At 38.5% G+C, this 24,525-nt stretch overlaps 1 protein-coding gene across 5 annotated transcripts in view; it reads left to right on the top strand.

Moving 5' to 3' along the window:
- The window catches only part of TBC1D31 (TBC1 domain family member 31), a 69,890-nt gene that overhangs the window by 4,204 nt on the left and 41,161 nt on the right, over positions 1-24,525 (top strand). For all 5 annotated transcript variants that reach the window (XR_003568427.1, XM_027854075.1, XM_027854074.1 and 2 more), the window contains exons 2-10: positions 6,328-6,474; positions 7,257-7,372; positions 11,415-11,593; positions 18,859-19,010; positions 19,421-19,580; positions 20,139-20,339; positions 23,471-23,644; positions 23,968-24,047; positions 24,127-24,273. Coding sequence is in view for 4 of the 5 variants with exons in the window: in XM_027854075.1 (XP_027709876.1) it covers positions 6,328-6,474; positions 7,257-7,372; positions 11,415-11,593; positions 18,859-19,010; positions 19,421-19,580; positions 20,139-20,339; positions 23,471-23,644; positions 23,968-24,047; positions 24,127-24,273 (1,356 nt within the window). In the remaining variant the exon portion in view is untranslated. The remainder of the gene's footprint in view (positions 1-6,327; positions 6,475-7,256; positions 7,373-11,414; positions 11,594-18,858; positions 19,011-19,420; positions 19,581-20,138; positions 20,340-23,470; positions 23,645-23,967; positions 24,048-24,126; positions 24,274-24,525) is intronic.

The following is a 24,525-nucleotide window of genomic DNA, read 5'->3' as shown; positions in this document are numbered from 1 at the left end:
TTAGAATGCATAAAACAACTTTTGATACACTTAAGGCATGAAACAAAATGCACAGATTAAAAAGAAGACCATTTGTATTGAGTTAGCTTTATCAAATATTTTTTTAAAAAACTCACACCCAGGTTAAGAGTATCTGATTTAGTGGGTCTAATTCTGATCCATTTACTTTATAATGTTGATTGTGATGTTACGTCACATAGGTGTGACCAACCTAAAGATACATGATTCCTTACTTTTGAGTAAGCTAACTACTCAATTGGAAAAGGCACACTGCTTAGCTTTTTAAATAGTTAATTCTCTCATCCAGAATATGAAATTGTGCCTTGACCTGAAAGAATTAATACACCTCTTTTGTTCTAAGATCTTAATTTACCTGTTTCTGTAGTCTTCAAGGCTAATTTAGCCATGCAATCCAAAGTCAGATCGGTGATTGTGAAATGCCCAGAGGCAATGCTCATTTATTCCTCCAACAAACATTAAAGGACATACAGGATTATACTAGTGCTGAAGAAGAGAAAATTTAGAGAAGACAAATTCCCTGCCTTTATTGTGCTTATAGTCTAATAGAAGGATAATACACAAACACAGATAACCTAGTGCATATTTAATAAGTGCACCAAAAGTTGTGAAACAGTTATGTAAAGTCTGAGGAAAAGGTCACTAACGGAGGATCAAGAAAGACGTTGTGAAAGGGGTGACATTTGAGTTGTGCCCTAAAAGCTGGGTAGGAATTTAGTAGGCAATGATAGTTCAGTCATAGAAAATCACTTACCCGCCAAGGCACAGAGAGTAGGGTAGTTTGGACTCTGAGATGGGACTAAAAAGGTAAGATGGCAGCAGATTGTGGAGGTATTTGAATCACTAGGCAAAGGAGTTTGAATATAGTCATTATGCAGTAGAGTGTCCTGAAGATTTTTGAACTGAGCAACATGTTTAGATCTATGCATAAGGAGAATTATTCTGGCAGCAGTATGGGTAAATTGCAAAAAGGGGAGTGTTGCACTGGTGGGGAACCTGGGGCCCCAAGGCCACATGTGGCCCTCTGGGTCCTCAAGTGCAGCCCTTTTAGTGGACCACAAGCTCAGTAGACATTAACAGTGTGATAAGATAGCCAGGAAAGCATAGTATCCAGGACTGGGGAGTGTCCTCTCCCCTGCCCCAGCTAGATAGTGTCATTTCAGGGTGCCACGTTTTAGTAAAGACATGGACAAATGAGAGATCACCCAGAGAAGGGTGACAAGGATAGTGAAGGACCTCAAGATCATGCTGTATCAAGATCAGTTGAAGGAACTGGGTGTATTTAGCTTAGAGAAGAGAAGCAGAGTAGAGATATTATGACAGCATGTCCAGAACAGAACTCCTCTTCTCCTCCTTCAAGCCCACCTCTTCTTCCAACCCTCCGAGTTGTTGGTGAGGGGCACTGCCATCCTTCTAGAAAGTCACCTAGGTTTGTGACCTCGGGATTATACTTGGCTCCACTTTCTCACTTAACTCTTTGAGCACAACAGTGCCTGTCATGCTTCCCCAGCAGCTTGCCACCAAAATTACCTTGTGTTTACCTTGTATATATTTTGTACATATGTACTGTACATCTTGTTTCCCCCAATAGAATATGTGTTCCTTAACTGCCAGGACTATTAAATGTTTGATTTTTTTTTTTATCCCCAGCTTTTAGCACAGTGCCCAGAATTGGCTCTTCATTCTTTTTTTTTTAATTTTTTTTTAAGGCAATTGGGGGTAAGTGACTTGCCCAAGGTCACACAACTAGTAAGTGTCAAGTGTCCCAGGTCCTCCTGACTTCAGGGCCGGTGCTTTATCCACTGCACCACCTAGCTGCCCTGAGAATTGGCTCTTGATAAATGCTTGTTGATTGACGGATTCAAAACTACTTTATATCCAACACTGGCCTACAAGCTTGTTTTCTGAATTTAGTAGTCCCACCTCCTATCTGTGTACTTAAAAAAAAAAATTGACAGACATCAACATAATCATTTTCCTGTACAAAAACACAAAAATAGGAAGTCATGAATCTCAATTATGTATAGTTTGGGGTTTTATGTTAAAAATATATAATAATTTCAATATGGTAATTCCAAATCTGTCCTGTTTTGTCTTTTTCTGAACTTCTGCTCTGTTCTGTGTATTTTATCAATGTTTCATTAATGCTTTTTTTTTTTTTGGTATCACTGCTACTACTTTCTCCACCCTAACCTCCCCCACAAAAAAACCCTCCCTTGTAACAAACCTGCAAAACAGATCTGTACATTGGCCGTGTCCGAAAATGTCTATCTCATTCTTTACCTCCAGGCTATCACCCCTCTGTCAAGAGGTAAAAAGTATGCTTCATCATCTTTCAGAGTGTTATGGTTATTGTATGTATGTATTTTTACTGGTTCTGCTTAGTTCTCTCTGCACCAGTTTTTATTTGTCTCCCCAAGTTTTCCTGAATCCATCTCTTTCACTACTTCTTATAGTGGAATAATACTCCATTCTGTTCACATACCATCATTTGCTTAGCCATTTCCTAATTGATACATATCCCTTTTCTTTGCTATGACAAAAATAACTGCTATGGTTTTTTTCCCCCACATTAGTCCTTTCTTTGATCTCTTTGGGGTTGAAATTTGATAGTGGCATTGCTGAGTCAAAGGAACAATTTAGTGATTTTTGGAATAGACTTCTAAATTGTTTTCCAGAATTGTTAAACCACCACGTACCTCTGCCAAGAGGTCATGAGTGTGCCTGTCCTTCCACAACCCCTCTAGCAATTGTCATTTTCCTTTTTATTTTTTAAAATTTTTTAGTCTTTGTTAATCTAATTTATGTAAGCATGGAACCACAAAGCTGTTTTAATTTGCATTCTTCTTATTAGTTATTTGGAGCATGTTTTCATATGATTGATAGCTTGTAGTTCTTTTGAGAATTGTCTGTTCATATCCTTTGATCATTTATCTTTTGGGGAATGGATATCTATTTCTCATAGACTGTCCCTGAGCCTGGAATATGTTCTCTCTTCTCTTCTACTTCTTGGAATCCTTATCATCTTTCTCAGTGCTGTTTCCTACTCCAAGGACCTGAAATCAAAACTAGTTTCCATCATATACTATCCAAGTGACCTCAGGCAAGTCATGTAACCCACCGCTCCGAGCCCAGGTTTTCTTATCTGTAAAATGAGGATTTGCCCTAGATGATATCTAAGGAACCTTCCAACTCCTAAATCTGTGATCTGGTTTAGGATCCTCTTTTACCTCAAATTTAAATGGATGTGTGTATAATTTATTCCCCACCCTCACCTATATCCTTTGCTTTGGTGCTTAATAAGTTGTTGGATTGAATGACATGTTGTATCCTGGAAGCAGGAATGGAGAAAGTTGGATCATGAGCATTTCCCATTGATAAGGATTTTCGGTTTATGGATGGCAGGTCAGAGGGGCAAGACATTTTCTGTCTATATGGGCGTATTCTTTGCATGTTTCTTGAGCACCTGCTACATTCAAGGTCAATGTGGTGGGCTGGTATGTGAACTTTTTCTGTAGCCATCCGTTTGGTATCTTGCTGTCATCAGCCCCTGACACAGCACTGTGGTCCAGGCAGCGCTCTGTACCTACTTGCTGTGACAGCATATTTTCCTCTAGACTTGTGATTGTGTATCCAAGATGTTGTCACCTTCCTCCCCCACACAGAACATAAAAACTGACCTTCTCTTTTCATTACAGAATATCAGAAAGCAGAGTACAAATGGTCTTCAAGAGGTAAAAAGACAGATTTCCTGTTCATACAAGCCAGGGTTTGTTCCTGACATTAGACAGCCTACAATTGCCCTGAATTTTCCACGATCTCTTTAAAATTAACTGTCTTATGTAGTAGGTGCTAATAGCGGTAATTGTACAAAGTGTTTTACTCTTGATTTAACCATCAAAAATATTTTTGAGCTGTTTATTTGCCATCCCAGAAACTTTGACTTCAAATTGTTTTCCTTCTCTTGGGAATTAATAGTTATATGAATTTTGTTGTTCCTCAAAAAAAATCCTCAAAAATCTGATGTTGTTCCCTAACTGGATTTAATGTGCATTAGTGAAAAGTGAGAATAAAGAAAATTTCTAGTTAGATGGTTTAGAAAGCCACACAAATTCAATTCAATTAAGATAAAAAAAGAACGAAAGGAATTAGAGGTGAAGACTGTCAGAACAGAATTAGTGAAAGAATAGATACGAGAGCTGGCTTTCAAGTCAGGAAGGCCTGGGTTCAAGCCCTGCCTCTTAGACATTGGATCTGTGGCCCTGGGTTCTCAGTGTCCCATGCAGCTCTTAAGACTCTTAAAAAGAGTGCCCTGTGCCCAAGAAACCACAAGTACACACACACACACACACACACACACACACACACACACACACACACACCCCCAAAAGCAACTGTTTCCATAGCACTCTTCTCACTCTAAGCCTGAGGTAAATACTGCAAAATGATTCCAATTTCTCAGATGACGAAACCGAAGATTCTGTGGTCATGCGCAGTAAGTGTCTAAGGCAGGAATCATGCTCAGTCTTCCTGATTCTAGGTCCAGATTGCTTTCCACTGTGGCATGTTTGCTGCATCTTTAAGTGAGCAGAGTACTGGATGTGGAGTCAGGAGAAGCTTGGGTTTGAATCTGCTCCTTATACTTAATGTGTATGACCCAGGACTAAACACCACCTAACCTCTCTGAGTCGTCATCTCATCTGAAAACGGGTTGATACCTACCCCATATATGAGTGTTAGGATCCAGTAAGATGATGGAAACCTTAAAGCTCTATAGAAATGCTAGCTATTGTGATAATTAGGTCTTCACCTATGGTTTCATAGGATCATAGATTTAGAATTGGAAAAGACCTTAGAGACCATCTAGTCTAACTTCTTATGAGGAAACTGAGGGTCAGAAAGTGGAATTTGAAGCCAGATCCTTTGACTCTAAAGCCTTTGTTCTTTCAAATGTACCATGCAGCCTCTCGATAGCACTACTCTAAGACAAGTATTTTTTTCTTTATTTAAGCAGTTTTTTCAAGGATGAGGACCCCTTTTAACATAAAATATTTCATATATTTTCATATGGTAATAGTAATAGTACTGATAATATCCGAGAAGATAGATGGTAAGAGAAAGCTACTGTGAGGTTAGTAATGGTTGTAAATGAATTGTATGAAAAATAGCAAGTATATACATGTGAGATATTAATTCAGACTAGAGAAGACTGAGCCACACTGCACATATTATTGGCACTAAATGAGGAGCAAAAGGCCACACTGCACTGTCGTTTATGGATCCCTTGCAGTCAGGCCGCAGCCCTCCAGGGCTCCTCCTTCTGCAGGTTGGAAACGACTGTGGACCATGCTAAGCCTCAGGTATGTTATTCCCTCACATGGGCTTCTGTACATTCTTTTGCAGTCTGGTGGAAATTTTAGTAAACAGATAGTATTTGTTATTCTTGTCACAGGAGTAACCCTAGAAAATATCTGTTTGGAATTTGAAGGGTATAATAATATTTGACTTGTCATTGTTTACGCCTATGCATTTCTAACTAGTTTATAATAAGAATGAAATATTTAAATGTTAGCTTGTTTTTAAAAAAAAAATTAAATAAAAATGTATTAAATGAGTTTAAAAGGCCTTAAATGTTATGAGTATCAGTATTATATTTGATAGGGTAGAAATTAAAATAAATCTTTCATAACTACTATGCCTTGTAGAATTCAGTTACCTGTCAGTGGAGTCTCATCTGCCCATCTTAACTGCTGTTTGACATTGGGCAGTTTTCACTTACTGATAATTTCTAATTAATAGAATCTGTACTTTACATAAGTTAGTTATTTTCACCAAGTGCCATTACAATATGTCTCTTACATTAATTACTTCTTTAACAATGACTGGCTGAATGTATGATGGAGTGGGTAGAGAGCAGGTTTGGAGCCAGGAAGATCTGGGTTCAGGTATGACCTTGGCTTGTACTGGATGTGTGACCCTGGGCCCCTTCTCACTGCCTAGGCAGTTGCCTAAGTTGCAGATGAGGTGCTGAGCTCCATCAATTGTGGGTTTCCTCCTTGGGAGCTTCCCAACTCAAGAAAATCACAGCTCCGGGCCAGCACCTCACTTACCCCAAGAAAACAATCCCTAAACTTATTATTCTGTTTCCTCTCAGAAATTATTTAAAAATTGTTACTTGAGATGTAGGGGAGTATTTATTTTGAAAACACCATTTCTTCAACACTAAAAAAGTGTACCAAAGCCATATTTTTTAATGCCCAGCAATGCCTGACATGCACTTTGATGAATGTTGTTTTTCTTTCAAAACAGACTCATAGTGAACATCGTTCATACCGCTGCAGAGTACCAGCCAAAATCCCTGAGGTTTTTGAATGTGGCTTTTGATTCTACAGGAGATGCCTTCATTGCTGGAGACCACCAAGGAAATATCTATGTTTTTGACCTGATTGGAAACAGGTAAGCAGATTCTCCAGTTGGCAGCATCAGATTCAAGAGGCTGAGCATGGCAACACACACCTATGATCCTTGCTAAGGGGTGGGTTGCTGAGCTCAGGACTTCCTAGCTGCAGTGAATTAGTGCAGCCTGCCTAAAGAGGGGCTAACTGTCCAGGTCAGGAACAGAGCAGGGCAAAGCTTCCTTGTGATCACTAGTGAGTTTTGAAGAGAGTTTTTCTCAGGAAATGACTTAGGCATTAGAAAGAATATTTCATTTGCTTCTAGGTAGATTAATTAACTATCTTTGCCTGCTATGTGGCAGGTACTGTGGAAGATACAAAGACAACAATGAAATGGTGCCTGCCTTCAAGGACATACCATTCTACACACATACACACAAATACGTATATATACAATACATAGAGAGTATATACAAAGTAACCTGGGAAGGGGAAGAGGAGAGCCCTGGTCACTAGAGGGACCAGGAAAAGCTTTCTTTCCCAAGATGGTGGGTAGACTGAATCTTAAAGGAAAAGATGGATTCTGAGAGGCAGTGGAGAGGAGGAAGAACATCTCTCCCAAGAGGGGCACCAGTGCAAAGAATGGCGAGGAGAGAAGGATTGCTCTTTGTGAGGAACAACCAGAAGGCCCATCTGCTGGAACATAAAAAGCATGGAAGGGAGGGATGGATAATAGTCTGGGGAATTAAGATAGGTGTAGGTTGTGAAGAGCTAATTATCTTAGTGCAAACCAGGTGAAATGAGTAGTCTTTTATACTAATTGATTAATTTTTTAAAAAATAGGTTTACGCTTGTTCAGCGAACAAATCAAGCTTCCACAGCTCTGGCCTTTAATCTTCACAGGAAGTCTGAATTCCTTGTGGCTTTGGCAGATTATTCTATTAAGTGTTTTGATACAGGTAAAAATCCTTCTTGCTCATCTTTTTGTAATATGATAAGATATAATTGATGATTCAAAAGCAAGACATGCAAATACTCTCCTTTGTTGTACTCTGTAGATTTAGAACTGTGCCATACTTGGTGGGAGATTGTAGAGTCTTTCCGGCCCCCCACCCCCACCCCTCCCAAACCACTTTTAGTCTTTTATCAACAGTAGAAATAAATGACACTTCTGCATATGCTTTAAGGAGATGAAGTATGTAAATCCAGATTTATACGAAAGATCAACTAAGCCATAATTATTCCATTTACAGAAGATTCACCTTAGTATTTCCTTGAAGGTTAAGCTCTTTTAATAAATTTAAATGCAGTTTAATTTACTAAAATTTCTTAAACTCTTTGCCATTTCAGCAATAGATCTATTGTAAAAATGAGGTATACTAACAAGGAAAATAGTATTCAGTAGACCAAGGCTTCCCTGTGTTTTCTATGAGATATCTAGTTTTTATTTACTTGAACTGAAAAAATTTCTGAGGGGCCAGGGATGGTGTCAGCGAACTTAAATGCCCACTAACTATCATTTGGCCCATTAGCCTAATTGGCCAAGGGGAAGAGACTAGGTCAGCTGCTTTTGGAATGGTCTCTACTCCCCACCCCCACCAAAAGAATCATATATGGAAAGAAAGCATGGTGGCAACCGCAGGCCCATGGGTGATCAGTGGAGTTGGTCATAAAGATGAATTGGGCAGTTGTAATTGACTCATTGGGAATCCCCAGATTAGATGATCACTGTGAGAGATTTTTCCCTTTTGATTTTTGTTGCTATTTTTTCTTGTTATATCACATTCAGTGACAAATATATCCCAGTTGCTGCTGGCCTAGTGGGTAGAGCTGGTAGCACTGAGGTGGATGAAACACCAGGTTTAGAGTCAGGAAGACCTGAGTTCAAATCTGGCCTCCAACACTTCCTAGCAGTATGACCTTGGGCAAGTCCGTTTGCCTCAACTGTAAAATGGGGATAATGCATCTACCTCCCAGGGTTGTTGTGAAGATCAGATGAAATAATAATTTTAAAGTGCTTAGCACAGTGACTGGCATGTAATAGCTGATGTATAAATGCTTATTCCCTTCTTCCCCCCCCCATTACTCAAAAGTATTAAAACAAGAAAGTTGAGGGGGGGAGGGAAAGCAGTTCAGCAAAACCAACCAACATGTCACCTGTGACTGATGATGTATACACTGCTCTGCACCTGTATCCGACTAGCTCTTCAAAGAAGAGAGGGAGGCCCATTTTCTCCATCTTTCTCTGAGACTGAGCTTGCTCATTATAAGCCTTCAGCACTTAGCATCATTTTGTTGTTCCATGTCTATGGTGGCAGTCATCATGTGCATTGTTTCCCAGGTTCTTATTTCACTCCAGCCCTAGGTGAAGTAGGGATTGTTTCACTCTTGGTTTTTGTGTTCCAAGCACTGAAGACAGAACTTGATGTATGGTAGGCACTCAGTAAATACTGTTGACATTAATTCATAACATACAACATGTATATGCTATTACTGTTAATTCTGGAATTGTGGCTTATATAAGATCCTTCTCCATTTCTGACATCCATCCCGCTATGCTAGTTGAGCAAGTCATGTGAAACTTTGTACTTGTTATGCTCCAATGTGTAAGTGCAGCTCTGGTGTTTAACACCATGGCAGCCCCAGTGATGTTATCTTTGGCACACTCCACAGTAAAGAGCTGTAAGAGCTATCAGGAACTATCACTACATTAATTATGCAATCCTATGTGAGATCAAAGTTCTGAGACTACTTTGCATGTTTCATGATTTTTGTAATGCCAAAAAGATGGGCCCAAAACCATCCAGTTAGATGTTGGACTGAAAAAACAGTTTTGCTTGCAGCCTATATTCAGCAGTTTATCATCCCCCTCCTCACCTATGCCACGACGTAAGTGGTTGTTCAGTCATTTTTCCATCATGTCTGACTCTTCATGAATCCGTTTGGGGTTTTCTTGACAAAGATACTGGAGTGGTTTGCCGTTTCCTTCTCCAGTTCATTTTACAGATGAGGGAACCGAGGCAAACAGGGTTAAGTGGCTTGCCCAGGGTCACAGAGCTAGTATATGTCTGAGGCTGGATTTGAATTCAGAAAGATGAGTGTTCCTGTCTCCAGGCTCAGCACTCTATCAGCTGTACTACCTAGCTGCCCCATGATATGTGCTGATTTTCAAATATAAAAATATTGATTTAGTGACCCTACAAAATTGTTTTGGTCACTAGGGTCATACACCCAAACTTACTTTTTACTGGGCATCCAAGCATGTACATGTGAAAAAAGACTTTATGTGCATGTTGGCATGGATTGGAGCTGGCCCAGAGGTGGGGTAGTAACCTGGTTCTAGGAAAGACAAGGTGAAAGGTCACCTGTCAGACTTTGAGTTAAATGATTCTGGGAAATATAGACCTCATTTAGTATAGTCACACATTGACACATACTGCAAAGTGACCAGTGTGAACAAGTGAACTATTTTTATACAGTATATCTTTTATTATTTTCCTTTTGAGAGTATGGATTAGATTAGTTTTTCTTGAAGGGAGAGGCAGCATGGTACCATGAAAAGGCAATGAATTTAAAGTCAGAGCACCTGGATTCAAATTCCTGCTCTGTTACTCACTACCTGTGTGATAGGGGCTAGTCACTTTACCTGTATGACCTTGATTTTCTTATTTATAAAATGAGGGGTTTGGAATCTATGGACCTTTAAGACCCCTTCCAATTCTAAATCTATGATCTTTTAATTTAGATATATACTTTTATGACATTTTATTTAAATTTATTTATTAAAGATCCACCACAGGGCAGCTAGGTGGTGCGATGGATAGAGTAACGACCCTGGATTCAGGAGGACCTGAGTTCAAATCTGGCCTCAGACACGTAACACTTGTTAGCTGTGTGACCTTGGGCGAGTCACTTAACCCCATTGCCTAGCCAAAAAAAAAAAAAAAAAGATCTACCACCTGAATAATAATAGCATTCATAAAGCGCTCTAAGGTTTGCAAAAGTGCTTTACAAATATTATCTCATTTTATCTCTTCTAAAATCCTAGGAGGTAGGTGCTGTTATTATCCCCAGTTTAAATTTGAGGAAACTGAGGCAAACAGGGTTAAGTGACTTGCCTAGGGTCACACAGCTAGTAAGTGTCTGAGGATGGATTTGAATTGAAATCTTCCTGACTCAAGGCCTAACTCTCTATCCACTGAACCACCTATCTGCCTCTGAGTCTTTATGGGCCACCATTTAAAGACTTCTTGGCCACAATTTGGTTTCGAGATGTGGTCACTCAATCATGATTTATGAATCTGATTTCTAAATTAAATGGATCCTGTCTGGTAAAACTCAATTAACCCTTTCAAAAGTTGTAGAAGAAATAAACAAGTCACTGCCAATTCAAACAGATATCACACTTGACTCAAAAATAATCTTATTCTCTTCAGACTCAGAGCAAGTTTTCCTGTTTTTCTTTACCTTTTTAAAATTTCCATATGCATAGCTACTGCTAGCATTAAGCCTTTTAGTTACAAGTAAAGCCAGATACTTGAAGAATTTTAGTGTTTTGAATATTATTGAATACACCTTTTAAAAAGTGTTCACGGCAGTAGATTGGGAGATTGACTGATCTCAAGACATTTACTGGAACTTTGAACTTCAATCATCAGAGACAAGAAAAGATGCCCATTTATGCAGAACTTAGAAATGACATTAAACATTTTCTCAGACTCAAAAAGTTCTTTCCCATAATGTAGTTTTTACCTTTTTAAAAACACATTTCTGCTTTAGATAGGCTCAGCTTACCTTTGTAACTATAACAAAGACAGTTGTCCTCGTTCTGCTAAGGAAACAGGTCGTGCCAGAATGTCTTTTTGCCTTGAGTGTACTCGTCATGCGATACAATTCTTAGTCTGTTGTAAAGATATTTTTTTGTTATAAAATCTAGCCTGATGTACTGAATATTCAGCAGATTTCAAATAGCGCTCTTAAGATTTAAAGTTTGTATTGCAGTCACCAGGGAGCTGGTTAGCTGGATGAGTGGGCATGAATCTTCAGTATTTTCCATCTCTGTCCATGCATCGGGGAGGTATGCCCTCACCACGTCTTCTGATACGGCCCAGCTCTGGGACCTGGATACTTTTCAGAGAAAACGAAAGCTGAATATCAGCCAGTCTGTGGGCATACAAAAGGTTAGTAAAGAGAGGAAGTTCATGGTAAGAAATAATTGACTTCGGTTCTAGATTCTAATGAATACATTGATGTAATTGTATTTTTCAAGGATTTTCCGGTCAGTGTTAGACTCTGCCTTTGAAGTGTCTCTTGGCATCGTACCATTGGATCATCTATGTTCTTCTGACTTAGACAGTCAAGTAAAATAACTGGCAGAGTTTCAGGTGCCATCCATAGCCACAAACTATATTTTTAGTGTGCATTTTATTTTTTAAAATTATTATTAATTTGTTTTTAGTGTTCAACAATCACTTCCATACGCTTTTGAGTTTTAAATTTTTTTCCCTTCCCTCCCCAAGATGGTGTGCAATCTGATGTAGGTTCTACATATACATTCCTTTTAAGCATATTTTCACATTAGTCATGTTGTAAGGAAGAATTAGAACCAATAGGAGGAACCACAAGAAAGAGGAAACAAAACAAAGCAGAATTTAAAAGGAGAGCAAATAGTGTGCTTCAATCTGCATTCAAACTCCGTAGTTCTTTCTTTGGATGTGGATAGCATTTTCCATCATGAGACTTTTGGAGATGTCTTAGATCCTTGTTATTGCTGAGAAGAGCTAAGTCTGTCAAAGTTAGTCATTACACAACGTGGCTGTAACTGTGTACAACGTTCTCCTGGTTCTGCTCACTTCAATTAGCATCAGTCCATGCAAGTCTTTCCAGGTTTTTCTGAAGTCCACCTGCTCATCATTTCTTATAGCACAATAGTATTCCATTACATTCATATACCACAACTTGTTTAGGAATCCCCTCAGTTTCCAGTTCTTGACTACCACAGAAAGAGCTGCTATAAATATTTTTGTACATGTGGGTCCTTTTACCAGTTGTATGATCTCTTTGGGATACAGCCCTGGAAGTGGTGTTACTGGGTCAAAGGGTATGCACATTTTTATAGCCCTTTGGGCATAGCTCCAAATTGCTCTCCAAAATGGTTGAATCATTTTACAATTCTACCAACAATGCTTTAGTGTTCCAGTTTTCCCACGTCTTCTCCAGTATTTATGATTTTCCTCTTTTGTCATGTTGGCCAATCTGATATGTGTGATGTGGTACCTCAGGTTGTTTTGATTTACATTTTTCTTTGATCAGTAGTGATTTAGAGCTTTTTTCACATGACTGTAGATGGCTTTAATTTCTTCATCTGAAAACTGCCTGTTCATATCCTTTGACCATTTATCAATTAGGCAATGGCTTGTATTCTTATAAATTTGACTTAATTCCATATATATATTTTAGAAATGAGACCCTTATCAGAGACACTGGTTGTAAAAATTCTTTCCCAGTTTTCTGCTTCCCTCCTAATCTTGTTTGCATTGGCTTTGTTTGTGTAAAAACTTTTCAATTTAATATAATCAAAATTATCCATTTTGCATTTAATAATGTTCTCTATCTCCTGTTTGGTCATAAATTCTTCTGTTCTCCATAAATCTGACGGGTGTACTATTCCTTGCTCTCCCAATTTGCTTATAGTATCAGCCTTTATATCTAAATCATGAACCCATTTTGACTTTATTTTGGTATATGGTATAAGATTTTGGTCTATGCCTAGTTTCTGCCATACTCTTTTCCAGTTTTCCCAACAGTTTTTGTCAAATAGTGAGTTCTTAATAGTGTACATTTTCTTAATACAACCATGGGACTATAGTATTTTTCTTTTTCTTTTTTTTTTTAATAAGTTTTTTTTTTGTTGTTTTTTTGGTTAGGCAATGGGGTTAAGTGACTTGCCCAGGGTCACACAGCTAGTGTTACGTGTCTGAGGCTGGATTTGAACTCAGGTCTTCTGACTCCAAGGCTGGTGCTCTATCCACTGTGCCACCTAGCTGTCACAACTATAGTATTTTTCAAAGAGTAGCAGCTTATGTAGTTATTTTTTACATCTCCCTACCAAAGTCAAATTCGTATGAGTATTTCATATCTGCATATGTTACATTGTATACATGATATTACTTTTAATTTTTATGTATGGCTATTTTATGTTAATGACAAAAATTCATTTCGACAGAAATCCCAGGGTCCTTTAGTTTAAATAATTAAAGAGAGATAAAAGTTGTAGCAAGCTTATTCATTAAGGATTTGAACCAACTACCTAGTAGTCTTTTCCTTCACTAATTGCCTTAGTTGAATTTTAAATCCAAGAGAAGAGATCATTCTCTGCCTCCAATGGGACTTGATTCTGCCACAGAACCCACATTACCAAACAAAGTCACAGAAACCATCTGTTCTCCCTGCCACAGGACTGCATTCAGTCTCCATGGGATGGGCGCCAGGTTTATTCACAGGCTGCCAATGCTGGAGAGCTACCAATTCTAACCTTTGTGATCATATAAATTATAAAAAGGTGTACCTGACTTATAGGATTCCATATGCTAAGGCTCTGGTGGCTTATGAATGAGAACTACATGCAGACATTTCAGGCACCTTTGGTAGATTGGAATCAAGTTGTAATGTTTTAGAGTAGTGAAGGATCAGTTTTGTAAAAAAAAAATAATAATAATAATAATAAATCTTGTATGGAAAAGAGGAATTTACAGTAATTCAATCTTAAAATAAAAGTTTAATTCTTTGTAAATTTCAGGATGTTATCCCAACAAGTATGTTGGCTCCTATTTGATGATTTTGAGTATTACTTTCATGATTTTTGTTGGAGGGAACTATTTTACTAGAGCCCCTCCTGGTGACACTATTCTTGGGGACTGTTGTCCTGGGACCATTGTTTAACAGGATCTTTCAGTGAATTAATCTCTCCAGTTTTCAGTTTCTTGTGTGTTTTTTTTTTTTAAATGCAATTGGGGTTAAGGGTCACACAGCTAGTAAGTGTCAAGTGTTTGGTCTGAGGCTGGATTTGAACTCAGGTCCTCCTGACTTCAGGGCCAGTGCTCTATCCACTGCAGTACCTAGCTGCCCAGTTTTCAGTTTCTTGTCTAGATAAGTTAGGGACTGTATTAGATGATTTTACAGCCCTGCTAGCTCTAATTTTTTATTGAAAACATTTTTTATTTATATATAATTACAGAGTTGCCTTTGTTTCCAAATGTATCTTTCCTTCATCTTCTCTCCGGAGAGTCATCCCTTGTGGCTTTATGATTCTTTAAAGAAAGAGCAGGGAAAACCAGCAGTTCAACAAAACCAACCATCATATCGTCTGAATGTGACAGCTTTTGTGTTTTTCTGTATCTGTAGTTTGCCACCTCTGCAGAGAAGGACAGGAGGTGCATTTTTGTCCTCTCTTGATTACTCACTGTTGACTTGCATTTTGTTGTAGTTCATTCTATTTGCATTGTTAAGTGGTCATTGTGTATATTGTTTTCCTAGTTCTGCTGACTTCACTTTGCATCAGTTCATTCAGTTTTCTGCAGTTCCAAGTTCCTTTGCATAGGTTACAGAATGGAGCCCAGTTTCATTCTTAATTCTTTACAATCAGTTAACATTTATCACATTCCTACTATGTACCAGGCACTGTGCTAAGTACTGAGATTACAAAAAGAGGCAAAAGACATTCTCCACTCTCAGGGATTTTAAATCTGATAGGGGAGACAACATGTAAACAATATATACAAACAAGCTATTTACAAGATAAATAGGAAGTAATTAAGAGAGGGCAGGTACTAGAATGGAGAGGGATGGGGAAATCTTCCAGTAAAAGATGGGATTTTAATTGGGACTTAAAGGAAGCCAGGGAGGTCAGTAGTCAGAATGGAGATGGGAGAATGTTCCAGGAATGGAGGACAGCTAGAGAAAATACCCAGAGCCAAGAAATGGAGTGTCTTGTTTGTGGAATAGCCAGGAGGCCAGTGTCACTGGATTGAAGAGTATGTGTTGGGGAGCAAGGTATAAGAAGACTTGGGAAGGTAGGAGGGGCCTAGGTTATAAAGGGCTTTGAATGCCAAACAGCATTTTGTATTTGCTTCTGGAGGTAATAGGGAGTTGCTGCAGTTCATTGAGTAGAGGAGTGACATAGTCAGACCTATGCTTTAGGAAAATCATTTTGACAACTGAATGGAGAATAGATTAGAGTGGGGAGAGACTTGAGGTAGGCAGACCTCACCAGCAGCTATTGCAGTAGTCCAGGCATGAGGTGATGGGGCCTTTACTAGAGTCAGAGCAGTGTCAGAGGAGAGAAGGGAGATATTTGAGAGATTTTTTTTTTTTTAGTTTTTTATTAATTTATTTATTTTTAATTTTCAGCATTCACTTACACAAGATTTTGAGTTCCAGATTTTCTCCCCTTCTCACCCCTCTCTCCACCCCAAGATGGCTCACATTCTGAATACCCTTCCCCCAATCTGCCCTCCCTTCTATCACAACCCCCCCCATCCCCTTCCACTTCTATTTTTCTGTAGGGCAGGATAGATTTCTATACCCCATTGCCTGTATCTTATTTCCCAGTTGCTTGTAAAAATAATTTTTAACATTTGTTTTTAAAACTTTGGGTTCCAAACAAGAGATGTTATTGAAAGTAAAAGTCAATGGGCCTTGGCGATGTCTTGGATATGGAGGGTGAGAGAGAGGGAGGAGTCTAGAATGAGTCCTTACAGCCTGGAGAATAAAGAGGGTTACTATGAGGCTCTGGTTCAGTTCTCTGATCCCCTTGTATCACCAGTTCTCATGTGTGTTGAACTGGCTTGCTTTATGCAATTGAATGCTTTCCTGAAAAATTGTGATTTAAATTATCTTTCCTTTGAATTACATTATAATTTCAAAAATAGTCTCACCAGCGCAAACTCTTCTCCCTGAGCAGCCAGAGATAGTTGTGTCCAGAAGCAGCTAACTTCTGTAGAGGCAGAAATCACATTTTAACTCTGTGTCTCTTGCTAAAGTAGAGTTCAGGCAGTTTCAATGAGAGATTGATGAAAGGCAATGAGGTATTATGCAGAGAGCAATAGAACGAGAGTTAAAGCAGGCCTGAGTTCAAATCCTGCCTATTCACATATTAGTATAAGCATGGGGAAGTCACTTAACCTGTCTCAGCCTTCCTTTTCCTCCTCCTTAAAATGAGAATAATATCTCTGCTGCTTTGCCTCACAGGGATTTGGTAAAGATTGAATGAGATAATATATGTTAAGCACTTAGGAAATCATTGAGTGCCAGATAAATGTTAGTAGTTAAGAGTTGTTATTGTTACTCCTGCCAGTCTCTGTAGGGAGCAATCCTGGCATTGCTATCTCTACGCCCTAATGACTGGAATCCATGGGAAATCACGCTCATATTCTGAAAAGTCGCTGTGATGCATGTGAAAGAATATATTGCACTACAGGGATTCTGAAAGAAGTGCCACTGAGCAGGGCTCTGCCCTTAGCAGGTGTTCAGTGAACGATTCTTGAATTGAATGTTTTCCCCTTAACTTGCCAATATTCGTGACTGGAAGTTCACAGTCTTGAGAAAGCTAAGGCAAGGCCAGCTCCTCCAAAAGACCAGTCTGCTCTTCCCACAGAGCATCAGACCCTTTTCATTGTTGTTTATAAAGAAGTTGTCACTCAGAAGTGAACGTGGTTGAGGACTCCTTAAGCTGTTAAAGCAAGTGATAATGATGTTTCCTTTGCGGATAATCTCTATTAAAATCTTAATCCTACTAATAAACAGTCATCTAGTCCCTAATGTATCAAAGCTAACCCTGTAAAATAGTTTCTGCTCATTTATTTATAAGTCTTTGCTTCCATCAGAAGGAATAACCTTTATTACTTTTCTAGAAAAAATAACTTCCTTTTTAACAAGGATTCTGTCAGATTTCTTTCTTATGACATGAAACCCTGGGTGATATGTTTTAAAATATCTGCCATCAGATGGATCCTATTATAGACCTTTTTTTTCTGTTCTTTTTTTGGTGAGACAATTGGGGTTAAGTGACTTGCTCGGAGTCATGCAGCTAGTGAGTGTTATGTGTCTGAGACCAGATTTGAATTCAGGTCCTCCTGACTCCAGGGCTAGTGCTGTATCCGCTGTGCCACCTAACTGCCCCTAGACCTTCTCATTAAAAGTATTTCTTACACAACAGACCAGTTAATATATAGCCTTTCCAGAGCCTGTCTTTGGGAAGGAGGGATCAAAGGGAAAAGGAAAAAGACAGGGAGGGCCCTATTCTATCCCTATGCTATCCTAATTCAGCTCCATCAGCCCGCAATTGAGTTATTCCTATGCATAGAGAACATGCTTTAGTTAGCCAACGTATACCATATTGTATTTTTAGTATGTTTATTATGTGTGGAGCTCATTAATGACATTGTGGTCACAAGATCGTACATTTAGAGTTAAAATGAACCTATTTAATCACCTAGTTCAATGCCTTCATTTTACAAATAAGGAACCTGAGCCCCAGAAGGGTCATAGTGGGTCCAGGGTCCTAGGATTCAAACATAGATCATCCTCTGACTTCAAATCAAGTGCTCTTTGTAAGTGAGTACTTTCAGTCAGTACTCTTATCAGGATTGCTAGCACCTAGCACAGTGCCTGGTATATAGTAGGTGCTTAATAAATGCTTTTTCAAAAATTTTGATTATCACAAACCATTGAAAACACCACTATGTTTTCAAGTGAAAGCATTGATTAGTGTTTATATAATAGAAAAGTAGAAATTATGTGTTTAGGATGTTGTTTTTTTTTTGTTTGTGAGGCAGTTGAGGTTAAGTGACTTGTCTAGGGTCACACAGCTAGTGTCAAGTGTCTGGTCTGAGACTGGATTTGAACTCAGATCCTCCTGACTCCAGGGCCAGTGCTCTATCCACTGTGCCACTTAGCTGCCCCGTAGGATGTTGTCACTGGTTCATTTAGCCTTTAGTGCCTCCGCTGGCCCATAGTTAAAATGGAAGAAACACTTCGAGACCCTTCCAGTAAGGCCAATGTAAGTATATTGATATAATGTTAATCTTATATTCTCATTCATTCACATGGATAAGGAACAATTATGGTAAAATATAACAATTTACAGATATTTTCAAATGGTGCATTTTTTTACTTGAAAAATACTGATGAAGTTGAAACTTCAACGTGTTTTTCTTCTGAGAACTAACTAGAATAGTTACATTTTGTGTTAACTTTGACTGACTTTAGAAATTTGGAAACTTCTAGAGTAAATCCGGTAAATGAAGACTACTGTTGAAAATTGTATTTGTGTGTTTATTTTTAATGATTAAATTAGGAAAAATCGACCCTGTTGCAAAATGTTGTGGTTAAAGAATTTTGTTTATTTTTCTTACTGGAAAAAAATGTATGTGTTCTTTCCATTCAGGTATTCTTTCTTCCATTCAGCAACACCATCCTTAGCTGTTTTAAAGACAATTCCATCTTTGCCTGGGAATGTGATGCCCTTGTTTGTAAATATCAATTGCCACCACCACCTGTTGGGTCTGATTTGAAGTACAAAGTTTTTGCTGTTACCAGGTATGTTGTGAAGGTGTTTTTTTTTTAATAAATTTTATTGATGTCTTTTATTTTTACATCACTTACATTTCCCAGTGAACCATCCCTTAAAACAAAAATGGGTGGAGGGAGAGGGAGTGCTTCTTAGGTCTCACTGTCATGGAGCGCAAAGCTCCATTCTTCTGCATATCATGATAACTACTTTCTAATCATATATATTTATATATGTATGTGTAGGTAGGGATATCATGTGTAAATGTAAAATGCTGTATATGAACATGTAGTTTTATATTTATAAACATGATTATTTTCTCTGAATAGAAAACATTTTTTCAAGGAGTAATGCAATAGTAACTCATGATAGTCATTGTAGGTGAAATTTTCACCCTGATTTAGCTGATAGGGAAAAATTTCTAACCTCTTTCTTGTAGAGATGGTCGAATCTTGGCTGCTGGAGGTAAATCAAACCATCTTCACTTGTGGTGTTTGGAAACTCAACAACTATTCAGAATAATCCAGTTGCCTACAAAAATCCGATCCATTCGCCACATAGAATTTATTCCTGACAGTTTTGATGCTGGTTCTAATCAGGTCAGTTTTATACCTTTAAAGGAGTGCACATGTTTTCTGAGCTATATAATATTTCCTGAAGGGACTGATTGAATGCTATAATTTTTAGCATTTTTATATAATTTAGCAATTTTATATAATTCAAATTGTATGCTACATGTTGGTGATTGATTTGTGGTGTATTTGTGAGGCAGCATGGAGATAAGAATTGAGAGCTGGCCTCAAAACCAGGAATACTTGAGTCCAAGTCTTGAATCTCATTTATACAAGTTGTGTGACCGTGGGCAAGTCATTTTAATTTCTCAGGCCTCTAAGCAACTCTCTTAAGACTAGAAGCTGCTAACCCGAATTGGTAAGAAGGAGTTTCCTCATTTGGGAGATTCCTATGCTAGTGAAATCACAGATCCTATCCCTATCCCTGTCTTGGTGCTGTTTACTTATTTATTGTTTTAAGAACCTATATTAGTGCTCATACCTAGGGTTTCCCAATAAAATGTTTTCAGGCCTAATAGGTTTGACTCTGCTGAGAAATGTTTAAAATCATATTTCTATATTTAGATATTGTCTCTTTATTCTTAGATTCTTGGAGTGTTGGGTCAGGATGGCATTATGAGGTTTATCAATATACAGAATTGTAAACTTCTTTTTGATATTGGGACCCTTGATGAAGGAATCTGCACATCTGTAATTAGTCCAAATGGGCGATATATTACCTCGGTAATGGAAAATGGGAGCCTAAATGTATATTCTGTTCAGGTTTTAACCCAAGAATTAAATAAGGTAAGACATGAAGCACACTAAATCATCAAAGACTCGTCAGAATAATGTATCATTTGAAGTAAGCTTAATATGTTTCTCTTTGTACTTGTGCCTTCTGCCTTCTTTTTTATATGCCCCTTCTCTCATCTACCTGACTAGTTTCTGCTTTCTCCTCTGGACTGTTGACTTCCATAACTGTGTCTCTAACTTTTACTGTCATTGTGTATTTTTAAATGATGCCTCCATTTCTGAAACTCAGCATGTCTAAAAAGAAACTCATTATCTATGCCCCCAAAGGATCTGTTTCCCATCATCCCTGTTTCTGTGTTTTGTCCTGATGGGCTTCTAGACCAAACACATAGGAGTGGCCTCAGACCCTTCGTTCTCTGGCACCCTAATGATCTGTTCTCATGAGTCTCATGAGTCTGCCTTCATTTTCATTAAAAATTCTCCCTTCCTACTTCTCTCCCTATGGAAGGAAAGAAACAAGCATTTATCAAGCCCTACTATGTGCCAGGCACTGGGCTAAGCACTTTATAAATATGATCTTATTTGATCTCACAACAATCCTGGAAAGTAGATGGTGTCATTTTCTCTATTTTATAGTGGGGGAAACAGCAGGCAGAGGTTAATCATCTTGCCCAGAGTCACACAGCTAGTAAGTATCTGAGGCTGGATTTGAACTTGGCTCTCCTGGACTCCAGGCCTAGCTCTCTATCTGCTGTGCTACTTCTGTGGAAAGGGGATCCTTTCTTGCCCATCTCTGGGAAGGAGTCTTTAACACTCACCCCTGCTCCTCAACCACTTTTCCAGCCATCCACACCTTACCCATCTTTTCCCCAGCTTCGTTCATTCCATGAGGCTGCCCTCAGCACCTGCATGATCTCCATGCCACTTTGTACCATGAAGTTTCTCACTTCTGCTTCTCTCACCTGTCTTGTTACTCTCTGGGCTGCATGCTGCTTGTGTTCATCAGTCCTCTCAGAAGCCTCTTTTCCTCCCCAACACTCTTGCTTCCCTGATGTCTGAGCCCTTAGTTCTACTGATCAGCTGATCTACTGATTTCCATTTTAACCTGATTTTCACCTCTGCCTCTAATAGTGTTGGGGGTGAACAAGGCACTTACACGCCTTTAAGAATTGCAGTGACTTCTCTAATAATTTAATACAGGATCTTAACCCAGTAGGTTCCCTGGGAAGTTGAGGAGTTGAGGAGTCATGTTTTCGCAGTTAATAAGCTATCCCTTCCTTCCTCTGAACTGTTGAGCACACCATTTAGTTCTTACTTGTTCTATCATGATTTTGTAGTGTTTGACTTCTTCCAGTTACATTGTAAGATTGGCTGTGTACTATATCACTTTTATATATCCTGATTACTGATGCTAAGCAAACACTCAGCATGTAATTGTTGGGTCAATTTAAATAGATTTTATTCTATTAATTATAGTGGGTAAAGTGCTGGGCTTCGTGTCAGGAAGACCCAAGTTTGACTCAAGCCATTTACTTAACTTCTCTGGTGGCCTCAGTTTCCTTATCTGTAAAATGAGAGGATTGGACTTTGCCGTCTCTAAGATCCCTTGCAGTATAAATCTATGATCCTAAATAACTCTTTGTTACCTTATCATTTGAACATTTATCATTTAAATCATTATTTAATTAGATATCTTTCTCATGTCATCAGGATACAGGCCAATTTATTTCCCATTTTAGAGATGAAGAATTTGAGTAAGTCTAGGATTCAAAATCTTAATTTTTATTTATTTGCTCTGGTCAGAGGTACTATTGAACATCAGCATGGAAGATTAGATAGCTATAGCTTGCTTTACACAGAGATAGGTGTTTTTTTTGAAGTCACTTTTTCTTTAGTAAATTGAGTTTTGTTTCGGTGTTTGCTAGGTCCCTTAGACATCTGTATTTAGATTTTATAATTTGAAATCTGCCTTAAGTTGTCTAATATGATAGAGGTATAACATAGTTCCCATGTGAGGTCAAAGATACAACCAGAAGCGGGGGGGGGGGGGGGGGGACTGTGATTTCAAGTGCTGATGGCATGTGGAAGGCCCTTTTCCTAAAGAGATTTTAATAGAGTTGGAAAAACATTCTTCCCAAGAGTCCAAAGAGCCTCGAAGCTGGAATCAGGACTTTTCTGTTGTGAACTCTGGGCTTTTGCATGATATGAGTCAGAAATGGTTTAGTGTCATTTAATTTTTTGGGGGGGGGGACAGGACATAAATATTTTAATTATAAAATCAGATAAATACATAAATAAAACTTGAACCCAAGTCCAGTGGCAAGAACAAAATCATGACATCAATAGGGAAGTCACTGCAACAGGTGGAGTTGATGCTCATTTGATGAAGGCATTGACACCCTTTCCCAGCCTCCTGGTCCTCCTTACCTTTGTCTTCACTTTGAAGTCTTGCCTTGTTCACCTGACTGCTATTTGTAAGCACTCTCCAGCCAGTTGACCTTGATTCCTCACAGACCATACCTTAGTCCAGGAAACCTCAAGCTCTGGCCCAGCAGCCAATGCTTCTGCCCTACCACTGCTGCTACTGCCGCTGATTCATTATTATTTGATTTAAGGCCCATCCTCAAAAGATAATGAATTGCTGTTCACAGCATTTATAACTGCCATCTGATTCAAGTACCTTGTATATTTTAATGGTTCTTCATCAAGAAGGTATTTTGAAATGTTCAAAAAGAAAAGACTGAGTGTGGTGGTGCATGCCTGAAATCCCTGCTTCTAAGGAGGCTGAGGCTGGCAGATCTCTTGAGTTTGGGGTTGCTAGCCACAATGGGCTGAGACAGTCAGGTGTCCATACTATGTCTGGCATTAAATGTGAGCCTTCAGAAGCAAGGGCCCACCAGACTTCCTAGAGAGGCAGGAACCATCCCAGGTTAGAAACAGAGCAGATAGGAGCTCTTGTTCCAGTCTGGGAAAGCTAGGGAGACCCAGGCTTAAAAAAGGAAGGGAGGGAGGAAGAAAGGAAGCAAGGTGAAGGGAAGGAAAATAAATTTCATCCTGTATAGTTTTTCTATTCAGAAATTTCCCATGGACATTTGCCTAAATAATGACCACAGACAGTAAAATTGAATTAGCAGAGCAATCTCATTTCCTCCAAGGTAACCACTAGATTACTTCTCTTTTAGCCACCTCCTCCTGTAGTGAAAGTAATTGAAGACTTGTCCAAGAAGACAGGACCAGGTCAACTTAAAGTAAGAGTGATAGGAGGAAAGGTACAGCGACCACGGAAAGCAAAGGATTGCAAAACAACAACCAGAATATTAAGAAACATGATGGATGCTGACCTTGAAAATAAAGAGGTGAGATAGATAGAAGTTTTAGTTTATTTGTCATAGTTTTGCCAAAGACATTCCTAAGAGATGACCCTGGAGTCTGGCTTCCACAGATAACTTTCCCTTGCCCAATATTTAATCAAAACTTGAATGTTATAGGGCAGTAATAAAAGGCCTAACAGAAACATTTTTTAAAATGCTAAAAGTATTCTTAGATATAGGTTGGTGAAACAAATGTTACTTAAAAGATAGATATAGATTTATGCAAAAAAGAAAAGAAAGTCAAGTTGTAACGAAATGGGTCACATCAGATAGATGATTAATCTGAGTTTCCATCTTCCTTTTTGTAGAATGACCTACCCAAAGGATTATGCAAAAAAAGCCTGCAAACCTTATTGAGAGGCTATGGAGAATATCCTACAAAATATAGGTAAGAAGGAAAAAATCCCTTAATGCTATTGCTGGTTTATGGAAAGAAACTTTTTTGTAAAATTATGTCTTAATTTCAGGATGTTCATTTGGCGCTCTCTGCTACAATTGCCGGAAAACTATTCAGCATTTAATAGCCTACTAGATAAGGGTACTCACCATGCATTTCTCAACATTCATGAAAAATACCCCATCAAGAGTAGGAAATTACTGAGAATTTTACAGAGGTATGTACAATAGTTAGTATTCTATAATGACTGTAATGAACAGTGTATTTTTGAAAATCCATTGCTATAATAAATGTTGATTGATCATTTGGTAAAATGTGCCCTTAGTCAGTTCTCAGTTATCCACACTAGTGGGATGGTATGTGTAATCTAGGAAGAATTTATATCTGACTTTGGAAGGTTTTCATAATCATTTAAAAATATGAATGTGTCTAATGTTCTAGGAGCCCAGGATACTTCAAACAGGCCACT

This window comes from Vombatus ursinus, unplaced genomic scaffold (assembly GCF_900497805.2).
Source record: "Vombatus ursinus unplaced genomic scaffold, bare-nosed wombat genome assembly UNPS02010284.1, whole genome shotgun sequence".
Lineage (NCBI taxonomy): Eukaryota > Metazoa > Chordata > Mammalia > Diprotodontia > Vombatidae > Vombatus > Vombatus ursinus.
The sequence above is the reverse complement of the archived record's forward strand: the minus strand, read 5'-3'. Positions and strand labels throughout refer to the sequence as shown.